Raw genomic sequence first — 13,816 nt, forward strand, 5'->3', positions numbered from 1 at the left:
ATTTATTCCCACTTCTCCAGAGACACTCAGCACTTCTATTCTGCCAGACAGCAAGTTATTAAATGCATAAAATAAAACAGATTAAAAAGGAAAACAACTGTGTATCAATATAATAATAAAAACACTAAACAATGTTGTGTTATAGTAACACATGTGCTTCTATATTAATGCACTAAATAATCAGGTGGTGGGGTATGCACCCAGGTCAGGAGCCCCTGAAGTAATGAGGCTACCCCTTTCAGTGCCTGGACACTAGTGGATTTTGATGGCTGCTTTTCCCACTGGTTGCATTTCCTGCCATTGTAGGCATTTTGCAAGACTCTGGATCATGTTAATGCACCTCCATTTTTGTATATTCTGTAATTAAATCTGTTTGTCTCCCCAACTCAGATCATGAGCTGGGGCCACATGTTCCTTATTTTGGGGTCTTTGGGAGCTAACACAGAGGAATCTCTTGATGATCATTGGTTGGTGGTGTTGATTTGCCAAACCCCAGGCAGTGGAGTTCTGAGAGGGAAACAACCCTCCTTCAAACACTCCCCTCTCTCACTCCAAGCTGGGCTCTCTCCTCTAGAGGACGCCCTTGAGCTCTATGCCTGCTCTAAGCCTCCTACATTGACCTGGACCTGTCTCCTCCAAGGCCAGCAGCACAGCCAAGTCCACATCTAGTCAATAAAAGCAGTGCCCTGGGCCCAGGAACATGGTGGCCATCATGTATAAATCATCCTGATCTTGGTGTGGGTCATAATTGACAAGAAGCAGATGAAGTAAGGGCTCTCTGAGATTCCACTGTGGGGAGTTTGCATGAAAGGCAGGGTGACTGGCTTCTCACTGCTGTGAAGCCATGAGCTGCCCTGGGCCACTACAGATTATTATGTTTGACTATGTCAGTGGAGGTGGTTCTTTGTCTTTAAGGAGGACAAATCCAGAGTGATAAATTCCTTCCCTTTCTCTCCTTCCTCTGGAAGGATTTGGATCTGGGAGATCTGGGTTCCCATTCATGTTCTGACATCTAAAAGGGACATTGGGCAACTTTCTTAATCTCCCTGAGCTTCTCTTTTACTCAGACCACACAGAAAACCACAACATGAGGTGATGCATGAGTCCAAGCAACAAACATACCATGAATCACCCCATGGGGCATTTGTGCAGATTAAATGGGACTATGCATGTAAAGCAACTAGCATCCATCAGCCATCCATCACCCATCCACCCAGCCATTATCCTTCCATCCATCCTTCCTTCCTTCCTTCTATCCATCCATCCATTATCCTTCCATCATTCTTCCATCCATTCATCCATCTATCCATCATCCTTTAATCCATCATCTATCCATCCATCCTTCCATCATCCTTCTATTCATCATCCTTCCATCCATCTTCCATCCATTATCCTTCCATCCATCATTCCAACCATCATCTATCCATCCATCCACCCACTCATTCATCATCTATCTACCCATCTACCCATCATCCATTTTTCTTTCACTTTTCAAATGTTACATCTGCTCTGAGGTGCTAGAGAGATGGATGCACACAAGAAAAATCTCTTGCCTTCAGGAAGCCTGCATTCTAGGGGGTGGAGATATGCAACAACCAAGTAAACAAACATAGACAACATAATGATGGGTGATGATGATGCTCTGAAGGAAACAGGCTGATGTGAGAGTGGCTGTAGTAGGAGGAGCAAATGCAGGTATATATAGCTGGGGTGCTCAGGGAAGGCCTCTCTGAGGAGGTAACATTTGAGCAGAGGACTGAAGGCTGAAAAAGGACCTGGCCACAGAGAGGTTGATGTGAAGAGGGTTTCAAGCCAAGGGAACAGCAAGTGCAGGTGGAAGGCACTAAGGCAGTTTTCTCCCTCCCTCCTTCCTTTTTCTTCTTCTCTCTGTCCTTCCTTCTGGGTTGCATTTCCAAAATGGCCCTGGATTCAGGCACATGTTCTGGCCAGGGCCTTGGAACACTTCTCTGTTCCCCATGGGCTCCCCATCTTCCCGACAGCCTGAGGGTTTCCTCTCTCCCCTGGGATCCCAAAGGCAGGCCCCACCCCACCATGGTTGGCATCTCCTGGGTCACCCAGGGAAGGAGGAAGGGATAGATCATTGGCCCCTAGCCCTGGTCCTTAGGCCTTTCCCCAGTAGGGAGCCCCACTCACCTATCCAGCGGGGCAGGCGGACGTTTATCATGTTGGAGCTGATATAGCTGCGGACAAAGAACCAGGTGACGACCAGGACAGAGATGAGGGACAGGAGGCGCAGCAGACCTGCCGAGCAAGGAGATGCTGCCATGAGACCACAGCACCAGAACACACTGCGGGGCCATACAGCAAGACTACGTGTGAGTCCTTCCCCAGTCCCCTCAGGGAGACCACGTCCTGAGACCTCACGGTGTAGGTCCAGACCAAGCCCACACTGTGGACCGTGGCCTGCATGGCGAGACCAGTATGAATCCACGTGATGGGCAAATGGTGAGATCCTGCTGCAGGCTTACAGGGCGACATTCCCCAAGTGGGGCCACTGGGAGGTGAAGTCAGAAATGCACCCTCCTGGGCTCCCACTTAGCCCTCCAGGGAGAATCTCTAGGGGCGACGCCTGGGAATCTGCACTCTTATCCAGCAGCCCAAGGGAGGCCTGAGGAGTGCAGCAGGAGAGCAGGGGGCAGGTGAGCCCTGGCACTGGAGGCAGGAAGGTCAGGGCAGCCAGCTGCTGCCGTGTGACTTCAGACAGGGGCTTGGCCCCTCTGAGCTGGAGTCCCTCAGTCCCCGAGAGGACACAGTAATGCCCTTGGCACTGGCCCATGGCTTGTCGGGAAGGTTGTTTCAGTCGTCAACACTAGACAGCCTCCAGGATGGCTCGGGGGTGGGAAAGCCACCACAAATAAGCACAATAAGTGCTCTGCAGGAACACACACGACCTCGCAGCCAGATTGCTCCCCACTCCCCTCACGCATCACTGGGGGGCGACCCCACCCCGTGACAGACCCCCCCTAGAGCCCCCTGTCCCGCGCCCTTCCCTCACTCTTCCATGAGGGCGGAAGTGGGCGGCACTACCCCTCCCACCCCGAGGCCCTACTACCTTGGGAATCAAATCCAACCAACAGGCCAAGTTCCCTTGCTCCTTGCCTGACCTCTCTCTCTCTGCTCACCCTGCTCCTCAGCCCTGAATTCAGCTGTGGGCTTGTGCTGGTCTCTAGCTATCTGAGGTCAGGAACAAGGCCCCCCAGAGCCTGTGGGGTCCCCCATCTTCCAGGGCACAGCGTGGTTCTTGGGCATCAGCTCACATGACACAGCACTCACTGTGTGTCGGGTACCGTGCGGACAGCACTTACATATGTTATCTCAATTCATCCTCACAGCGCCCAGTTCTGTGGTTTGAGGATTCTAGAATAGCCCTCCTGGAGGCAAATATTTTGTCCCATTTCCAAGCAAGATGAAGTGTTTCTAAGATAGGGTCAATTCCCATAATCCCAGTCAGGTGGGGCCGGGCCATTGTGCCAAAGTTTCTCCAGCCCATCAGGCTTGAGGCAGGTCTTACATTCTTCCAGGATCTCCCTGGATAGGTTTCCTCCTGGAATTCTGGCCTGACCAGTTGAGAATGGATAAAGCCAAATGACCTCTGAGTCCAGGATGGGCAGACACTACTGGCAGAAAAATGATTCCAAAACCAGTTTCAGACCTCAACCGTGAGCCTTAGAATCATCAGAGCCTGGCCCTACCTGACACTCTCATCTTGTCCAGGCGAAGAACGCTTGGGCTCAGTGTTAGCCTGTGGAGAGAAGAAAACAAAACTGGAAACTAGTGTCTAGTGTCTGAAAGTGAACAAGACTGCAGATGAAGGCCGGGTACCTCTAACTGAGGGGATCACAGTCCTTTCAGTTTGCTTTCTCGGCCCCTTTTGCCCCTGGAATTTTACATTCATACATGTCTTTTTTGAACACAGAGATTAGGAATAGAGGAAGATGAAGCCTGCCAGCCACTGCCCCTTAGAGGATTGATTTATTCATTCATCCACTCATCTGTCAATCCATTTGTCCATCCTTCCATCCATCCATCCTCCCCTCCATCCATCCATCCTTCTACTTGTTTATCCATCCATCCATCCACCCAACCAGGCATCCATCCATCATTCTGTCCCTCCAGCCGGCAGAGAGACAGTGAGCTGGCTAGCCCCAGTGAAACCATTAGGGAGCAGAAACTCAAGTGAGCTTTGCTGATGGACCAAAATTAAGAGTAATAAGGACTCACGTAGCACAGGTGAGCTCGCACTGGGTGCTGTATATACATTATCTCCTTTAATCCTCACAGGCCCCCACTTTAGTGGTGAGTAAGCTAAGGGTGCAGGTCTTGGCTGCCCAAACCCCATACGGCCCCACTGCTAGTGCTTTTTGTCTCAGAGAAGTGTTGAAACTGAATTTCTTAAGTTCTGGGCAGAGGTAGGGTCATACTGGTCCCACTTCTCCCCTGTGCCACCCCCAGCTACTGGGTTACCAGTGATTTGATGGCGTTGAAAGGAGGTCTCTAGAGACTCGGGAGAGGGGAGGGCAGAGCTGAGGGTAACTTTCCCAGATCTCGGAATACTCAGAGCCAGCTGGAGGGTGACTGCAATGACTTGCTCCCACCACTCTTCCTATCCCCTCCCTACCCCAGAATCCTCTTTATCCTAAGAATCCATCTCAACAGACATTGTGTCCAAAGCTCAACTGCCAAGGATCCAAGCAGGAGACAGAAGACCTGGACAACACCTGGGGGTGGTTGGGCTGGGTCAGTGCTCGATGTTTACACAACAGCAACAGCAAATGCAAACCCACATTTCCTTTTGAGAATGACAAAAACCCTCCCACCCACCCTGGCCCTATCCCTCCAGGACCATCCAGGTGAGACAGCTAAGCTATCACCTGGCCTCACCCACAGAGATTTTGTAGAACTTTAAATTCCTGAAATTCAAATTGTCAACTATTTTTTTTTCCTTCAGATACAAAAATATATTGTGCTTAGAGTGTGACCTACAGTTTAGGAGTCCAGGCCCCTGGATAAGGCTCAAAGGACATTCTCTGGGGTCCCTGTATGTGGAGAATCCAGGAGACCTGGGGGCTGAACAGGATGGAAGGACAGGGACAGGGTCAGACAGACAATGTACCGACATGGATATTTATGGGGATACTCATAACAGGCATACACCCAGCTTCAGAGAGAGAGACATTCAGGCAGAGAGAAGAGAGAACAGAGACAGAGGGCAGGGGCGCATACCTGGGCAGGGGGCTAGGCTCTAGCTGTCACATCCATGCCAAATAGGGATTCTGGCTTTAGTGGTGGGGGTGGGGAGGGGTGGAGGTGGCGAGGGCTCTCCCCCAGTTTGATGGCCCACTCAGTCCTTGTAGAGTTCGCTGGTGTCCTGGGTCCCCAGCCAGCTCACCTTGGCAGCCAGTGGGTGCTCTGGAGCTGGAGTCCAGGGCTGGCCTGTTGAATGTGGTGCAGGAGGGAGAAAGGTACCTGGGCCTGGTACACAGGGAGGGGCAGGAATTCTCTCTGCAGCCACCTAAAGCCCAAACAGCTTCCTTTCTCTTTGCTTCTGGGATTATCTCAACCTGTTATGCAGGTTATGAAATTGTAAGGCAAAGGCACAAGAAGAAACATCTTGCTGCCCTGCTTGCTGGCTTGACTGGCCCTGGCACAGAGATGGTGGCCCCAGGGCAGTATTCAGCCAAAAGGTAGGTGGAGGTGGTGGTGGGGAGGTAGGAGATGGGGTTGGGGGTAGGAAGTGGGAAGGCTTGAATTGCTGAAAACTACCCTACTTGGACCTGACCGGAGAACCCACCTCCATGCCTACTGTCCATGAACCTCTCCCTTTGTCCTGCCCTCCCTCCGGACCCCTTCTGATTTCTGGCTTCAGGTCTGGTCCTGTGCATAAGCTCCAGGCATGCTTTGCTTTTCTACAGCAGGCCTTATCGTCCACAGGCCTGGTACAACCTGAGCACTGAGTAAGTGCTTGATGAATATCTGGACACTAAATGAACTGCATTCCTGCATTGTCCTGGAAGGTTAGGAAGATGAAACCACCAGATAGAGAAGGAAGCTGAAGTTCAGAGAGGCCCGCTGACTTGTCTGAGGCCACACAGCCAGTTGTGGATTTTATTCCTGGAGCATTCTCTGAGCACTCGTGGGAAGGCAGGCTGTGGGTGCACTAGGCACGGGGGATATGGCTGTGTACAAGTCGTGCCCTGGAGCGTCCCTGGGCCTTTGCATTGCTAGTTTCTCTTCCTCTGCCTCTTTGCCTGGAACACTCCTTCTCATCCTTCAGGTCTCAGTGTGGAAGCTATTTCCTCTGGGAAGCATTCCCTGACCCCCTAATCCGGGTTAAACACCTACCTGTGGTCCTGAATGGGAGAACATTCCTCATGGCAGCCCACCCTGCTAAAAGGAGCTGGCCAATCAGAGCACTGTGATTCCTTGTGATTGGTTCAGGAGGGAGCACGTGACTCAAACAGGACCAGTCAGAGCTCTTCTTGGGATGGATGGGGTGGTCCTTCTCTCTTTGATGATGCTAAGCTCCATGTCTGTCATTCTGGGGGTGCTGGAGCCCCTTTCTCAGCCACTGTTAACACATCACCTCGAAAAGATGCAAATGCAAGGGCTGAGCAGCAGGGGCAGTGCATGTGGTCTGGGTCTTGAAACAATCAGGCAGTAAAAAGCCTGTGATGTCAGGGGAGAGGATGGACCTGGGATTAGACAGATGTGGGTTTGTCACTTACTGGTTGTGTGTTTTGGGGTCACATGTCTCTGGGCCTCAGCTTCCTGCTTTGTGAAGTGTGGGCGGTGCTGTCTGCCTGTCCTGAAAAAGGTGTTGTGCAGGGAGGCCACCTGCCTAGAAGGGATTTGCTGCTCCCTGCTAGTGCACTCCCATGGCAGAATTCCTTTACAGATGTTTGCTCTTTCTATGGAACCAGAATGCTGCTATCACAGCACCTCTCTGCCTGCTTGTTTGTGACATTTCTTAATGGCCCTACAGGAGCCTCTTCCTGTTCCCTGGAGCCCTCTGTACACAGGTGCCTCTCAGCTCAATCTTGACTTGTCCCAGAGTCCACCTGGAATGAAGAGAAGGTTACCTTCTCTCCAGGCTGGGAGGGTTCAGGAGAGCACCCTGATACACAAGTAAGTGGGCATTTCCCCTGCTGAAATCCCGTCTGGGGTCCCTGTTGACCACAGAACAAAAGCCAAAGTATTTCACGTGGCTTATACGGCCTTGCATGACCTGAGCCCCGACATGAGGGTGACCTTGCCAACCTCACATGCTGTCCCTACTTCGCACTCTTCTCAAGCCCCCAGAATGGCCCTGAGTGAGGCTCTCTCCCCATCCAGCATCACACACATTGTCCCTTCTACCTGCACTGCCCTTCCCTGCCTCGTCCCTGTCCTCAGGTCCTGACCCAGCAGCCCTCTGTTGTTGGAAAGACAGAACTCAGAAGCTGTCTCCTAGCCCATTAGAGGGATCCAGACTCAGCCAACAGTCACTTCAGAATCAGCCCTAAGTCACAGGGAAAAGGGACACTGAGCTCGGTGAATATACTCTGCATCTTCCCTGTCATGGGCATTGGCCCTTGGTCAAGTTTGCTCTCTGTTTACCAGATCATTTCTAAGGGGGTGTGAACTTGAGGCCACACAGAAAGCTTGGAGAAATCAGGTAGCACTGGCTGTAGCTTTATGTCTGCACCTTCATTAGCTCTAGTCCTTTGGCTTTTCCAGCACTTCCTGACAATCAGGTTTCCTCCTCTCTGCCCAGGGTCACCCCTCAAATTACAGGCATACCTGGGAGATATTGTGGATTCAGTTCCAGGCCACTGCAGTAAAGTGAATATTGCAGCGAAGTGAGTCACCTGAACTTTTTGGTTCCCCAGTGCGTATAAAAGTTGTGTTTACACCACACTGTAGTCTATTAAGTATGCAATAGCATTATGTCTGAAAAAACAATGTATATACCTTAGTGAAAAAAATGTTTTATTGCTAAAAAATGCTAATCATCATTTTTTCAGTGAGTCTTCAGTAGTTACATGAAAGATCACTGGTCATAGGTCACCATAATAAATATAACAATAATGCAAAGTTGAAGTATTATGAGAACTACCAAAATGTGACACAGAGACACAAAGTGAGCAAAGGCTGCTGGAAAAGTGGCGCCAACAGACTTGCTTGACACAGAGTTGCCATAAACCTTCAATTTGTAAAACAAAAAAAACCCAAAAGAAACAAAAAAACTAGTATCTGCAAAGCTCCCTGAACTTTCCTGTCGCCTCTGCCTGGGGGACGACAAGCTGTGTCATCGCACCCCCAGCAGGATGAGCCCTCATCCAGCCACCACCGCATCTTCCCCGGGAGATGCTTTCTGACTTTCCTTCTTCTTAACCCCAGGACATCCCCAGCCCTTCAGGGATCCCCTCCCTGCACCTCTATCAGGAGTGATGGATCAGACTGTTTTCTTGGTGCTCTCTTGAGCAAGACTTGCTTTAGCTAATAATAAAAATAATCAATTACTAATAAAATCATAAAAATAGCTACCACGTATTGAGTGCTTACTGTGCACCTGGAATCAGAGTAAGAATTTTACGCATATATCCTGCCAAATCCCCATAGCAACTGTATGAGTTGGATATACTATTATCTCCACTTCTTAGAGGAGGGAGCTGAGGCTTGAAAGAGGGTAAGTAACATGCCCGTGGCCTCCCAGGGGAGGCAGCAGAGCTGGAATTCACACCATTGACAGCAAACAGCAGAGGGTGAAAACCCTGGGCACGCCAAGGCTGACCTGCTCTCCCCGTGTCCGACAAGGAAGGGCAGTGGCTGTGAGGAAGTTCTGTGTGCGAAGGAGTGAGACTTGACTCTGGAAAGAGTTGGTATTTTAATTTGAACTCAAAGGATGATCCTACACCAAGAAAAGGTCCTGGTCTCAGGGACAATGATTAAATGTTGTTACTGAGGGCTTGAGTTTTCCTTTCTTTGAGCCAATGAACTTTTGGGGAAGGGATGGCAAACATGAGCATCTGTGCAGCCTCTGTGTGATGCCCCACCGTGGCGGCCCCTGGGAAGCGGGCACAGCACCTGTTCTGGCTGAGAGCAGAAGAGGGCCCAGACTTTGTCCCGCCACCTCTCAGGGGTGGCACGTGAGGTTTGTCTTCCTTGCAGTGGGGCTTTCTCAGTGGGGTGGAGGGCCTGGTGGGCTTCGAGCTGGGAACTCCCCACAGCATCTGCCTGCAGGGACCAGGGGAAATACACTGGATGTGGCTGAAGCTTCCCTTTCCTTACAGACAAGCCTGTGATGTCACAGGGTCATGCGCTGAGAAGGGAGTTACTTGGGGATCTCTGTGACATTTAAAAAAAAATTCAACTCAATTATTTATCCTAAAATATTTCCTGAGACTCTCCTCTGTGCCATCACAATGCTAGTGGGGGGATGCATCATAGAACCTATAAGGTTCTCCCCTTCTAGAAATACAAGTGTAAGGGGGTAGGGACCAGTCCGCGTGGATGGCCACAGTGCAGTGGGATAGGTGCTCTTGTGGGGCTCCCTCAGGGGACCTCCCAGCTCGGGGAGCTGTCAGTGAAGACTTCCTGGAGGAGGTGACACCTAGGCAGATAAAGTTCTCCTGGGAAGTGCTCCAGGCAGAGGGAACAGCATGTGCAGAGGCTCAGAGGTGAGGCAGAACACGATAATCTAATGGTAGAGACCAAAGTGAAGAGGGGAAGAGATAAGACAGAGGAAGACATGAAGAGAACAGAAAGGCAGCAGCAACACTAAGACTGAAGGTGACAGACATACTGACTCACATAAGCACTCACAAGGGGTTGCCCGCATACACACACTTGAGTCAGAGCAGAGCTAAGAGGTCTGCCCGGAACCAACGGATGCATTTAACCCTGCCCAGACCCAGCTGCCCCTACCCTGAGTTTCCAATTGCCCCCCACCCCACCAGGCTGTTCTGAACACTGACCATCGCGACGCGGGCCTGTGTGAAGTAATCACAGTAACTGAGGCGCCTTTCGCTCTAAATGGTTCTTCTTGTAAACTCCCAGTATGTATAGGCAATTATTGATCACATCACCAATACAGAGGGAGATAAACAATGAATATATCCATAGACAGTAAGGCTGGTGGCTAAAACAATTTGTTCCAGTGACATTTATTTCAGAGGGAATAAACCCATTACTTCCATTATGTCCTGTTTTAATTTTATTTATTGATTTTAATGGTTTTCTCTAGCTCTGGCCAATGTAGAATGACTGGGCCACACAGGGCTGTGCTGCCGAAGATGTGAGAAGATATCAGGGGGGCAGGATTCTGAGGGCTTTACTCCCCCAGTTCCTAGGCTGTTTCCTAGAACAAGACAACAAATGTATGTGCCGGGTGCTGCCCTGAGATGCTTCCTGATTTTAACTAGTTTAATCCTATAGCAGCTCAGTGAGGAATCTGGGGAAACTGAGGCCCAAAGAGGTCAGATCTCACAGCTGGTCAGAGTCAGAGGGAGAAAAGATCCCAGAGACAAACCCACTTTGTCCCGCTCCTCTGGACCAGGGCTTGGCAGTTTTCTGGAAGGGAGCAGAAAGGAAGTATTTTGTGCTTTGTGGGGCCCCATGTTCTCCGTCACCATACGCAACTCAGCCACCGTAGCGGCAAAGCCTGTAGACAGTACGTAAATGAAGGGCCCTGCCTGCTTTGCAGGGCTCAGCTGCCCGTCCTTGGTCCTCGTGTTGGGGGTTAGAACGACCTTTCTCCCTGTTTACCTGACTGGAGTATCACCCGAAGGTGCTTTGCTCAGTGCCTGGCACCCAGAAGGCCCCAGTCCACGGCAGCTCTAACCATATTTGCACCTTCAGGTTTGCAGAGGCCTCACCTGACCGGGGCACTGTGAGTCTGTATGACATGGTGATTAAGAGTGGGTGCTTCAGAGCCCCATCGGGTTCTGCCATGGGACTGTGGACACAGTCCTCTCTCAGCCTCAGTTTCCTTGTCTGTCCATGGCCAACACAATCCCTACCAGCATGCAGATTAAGTGCAAGAATGCACCGACAGCTGATGAAGCAGGCCCCTTGTCCTGTCCCTTGGGGGTGGCCCTGTGCCCTCCACTCTTCCTCCTGAGAAGAAGGGAAGAATCTTAGGGATCGAGTCCTGGGAGTGTCATTTGAGCGCCTAGATCAAGCCTTGCCTGAAGTGAGATCATCTCTCGGCTTTTCCATTACATGAGCCAACACGGGTCCTTTATTTGTGAGGCTGGTTTGAGCTCGTTTTTGTCAAGAGTACTCAGAATTGAGTACTACCTGACCCACAAGGACTTTCCCATTTCAAACCCTAGTTACATCTGTGAGAAAGACTCAGATTCCCATCCTGCCTCATCCCTCCTGAGGCTTGGACACTTTAGCATCTGCAGAGGCCTAAAAATTCAGGCCAAAGCTTGGCCTTTTCTCTGTGTCTTTAGCCAACGGTCTCTTGTTGGCTTCCCTTCCAGAAGCCACTTTGGTCCTGACATTTTCACCAGAATATTCCTCTAATGTAGAACCAGCTGTGTCTGCAGAGTGATCGAGGCCCCTGCAGTGTGCCTGCTCCCAGCCTCTCTCGCTCGCCCTCCTGTGGACTCCCAGCTCCCTCCTCCAGGCCTCTGATCATGTGGTTTTCTCCACCAGGGCTGCCCTCTCTCTCCTGGGGGATGCAGGATTTTGTGCAATACCACATCCTTTGTGAGGTCTCTCTGCTGGGGCCTCTGTTGCTCTCTCCTCAATGCATGCATGTGGGAGGGACGTGGAGACAAAGCGTGTGGACCCTGGACCCTGGACCCAGGTGCAAAGCCTCTCTCCACCGGTCATGGCCCAGCCAGTTTGGCCAGGTTATCTCATCTCCTTAGACCTCAGCTCTTCATCTTAAAATGGGGATAGTAAGACCTACCATGCAAAGTTGTTATATTTAAATGAGATAATCCATGTAAAGCTCTTGACACCATTCTAGACACAGTCAACCCTACATACGAGTCGCCTACCGTTATGACGGTTGTTTGTAGTGATCACACAGAACTTGTACACATCTCTCTCTCAGCATTCCCATCCCTGCCTTTTACTCTGTCATCTAGCTACTATTGCACCTGGCAGACTGTGAGCTCCTGAGACAGCATGTAATCACATCTAAATGCCCAGTACGATGTGAGCGCCCAGCACGAGGTGGTGCTCAGCTTTCATGACAGCTCTACCCTTACTCTGCACCTACTCGGTGCCAGGCATCCTGATAGGCACTTTACTTTGTGTTTCTCAAATTCACTTCAGTCAAAACTCCAAGGAAGTTAAGAATGTCCCCATTCTTCTGAGGTAAGGGGGCTCAGACAGGTGAGCCACCAACAAACGCAGCTAGGGGAAAGAGGGGCTGGGATTCAACCTCCAAAGGCAGTGCTGTGCCCATGACCTTGACATCTTCCTCTCCCCAGGTCATGCCCTTGGGGTGCAAACCTCGGTATTCCCACTCCTGCTTCCCAGAGCCTCCCAGAGCAAGGTGTTGGTACCGACCACAGGAAGTGCCTGTCCCTCTCCAGGGGGCCTGTCCTGTGGGAGTCCAGGTGGGATGGAGGCTGCCACCCTCACCCAGCCCCCCGGAAGCTGTACCAGGCCTGCCAGTATTAGACGGGCTGGTCTCGTCTGAGGAGGAGCAGCTGCCCAGCTCAGGGAAGTACTGGCAAATGATGGCTTTAAGCATCCCCCACCCCAGGAAACACCCCTTGGCCCTGCAGTCTCCCAAATTCTTAGTGGAATGGAGGTGCCCAGGAGTTGAGCTCAGAAAAAGATGTGTAAACACTGACCACAAGACAGAAACCCCAGTGGCAGCTGCTTCTCCTGGATGAGCGCTGCCTGTCTAACACTGGCCAGCCTGGTGTGGCTTCAGGTGGGCAGTGGTCAGCCTTGTGTGGGAGGCTGGCAAGATTCACTAAAGCAGACAGACAGATGGATAGACTTGAGCCAACACTGGGCAAAGTCAAACTCTCCTCACAGATGTGCTCGGCCTGGGCATGACCACCAGCCTTTGCCCTCTCGGTGCAGAACTGCCCTCTCCTCCTCCCCTCCCTCTCCAGCCCTTCTCTTAGATTCAGCTGTGGGCCAGATGCCCCCCTCCCCTCCCCTCTGATCCCACTAGCATTTCTTGGCAATTTAACCTCAGAGAAGTCTGTTCTGATTCCTGGGCTGTCTCCTTACACATGTCAAAACTATTTTGCAACAACTATCTATGCAAATTCTCTTTCACTTTCCAGCTAGAACCGTATCAGTTTTGTTGTCCTATTAGTCATTGTACCCTTGTACCTCAAAAGCAGGAAGGGCTCAGTTAACGCTCATTGAATGAATCATCTAGAAGAATATTTTTGCACCAGCTCTATTCCAGCTGTGGACTCAGAATACATCACTGAGGCAGTGGTAGGGAGCACAAACTGCAGCCACAGTCCCCGGGCAAGCTGTTTAATCCCTTAGTGCCTCATTTCCCTATTTGTAAAATGGGAGTCCTAATGGTGCCTTCCTCATAGAGGTGAAATGAGGAGTAAATGTGTTATTACATAGAGAGTACTTCGCAGCGAGCCTGGCTAGGTACATAGTAGGTGCTATTTTATGTTTAGTGATTGTTATCCTAGATGCCTAGACAATGAGAATTACAGGGAAAGATAGGGGCGATGTGGACTATCACTCCCATTTTACAGATGAGAAAATTGAGGCTTAGCAAAAGGAAAGGACTAGGCTGACACTACACAGCTAGAAAATCTCTCAAGACCAAGCTCCTTTGTTGTAGCTTTTCAGATGATTATTTTCA

At 50.7% G+C, this 13,816-nt stretch overlaps 1 protein-coding gene across 3 annotated transcripts in view; it reads right to left on the bottom strand.

The window, feature by feature from the left end:
- FAM3D (FAM3 metabolism regulating signaling molecule D) overlaps positions 1–13,816 on the bottom strand; it is a 79,957-nt gene that overhangs the window by 17,360 nt on the left and 48,781 nt on the right. For all 3 annotated transcript variants that reach the window (XM_072941584.1, XM_072941582.1, XM_072941583.1), the window contains 2 exons: positions 3,714–3,763; positions 2,155–2,262 (listed from right to left, as the gene is read on the bottom strand). In XM_072941584.1, the coding sequence (XP_072797685.1) occupies positions 2,155–2,262; positions 3,714–3,726 (121 nt within the window). In that variant the 5' untranslated portion in view covers positions 3,727–3,763. The remainder of the gene's footprint in view (positions 1–2,154; positions 2,263–3,713; positions 3,764–13,816) is intronic.

The sequence above is a fragment of the Vicugna pacos genome, chromosome 17, assembly GCF_048564905.1.
Source record: "Vicugna pacos chromosome 17, VicPac4, whole genome shotgun sequence".
Taxonomy (NCBI): Eukaryota; Metazoa; Chordata; class Mammalia; order Artiodactyla; family Camelidae; genus Vicugna; species Vicugna pacos.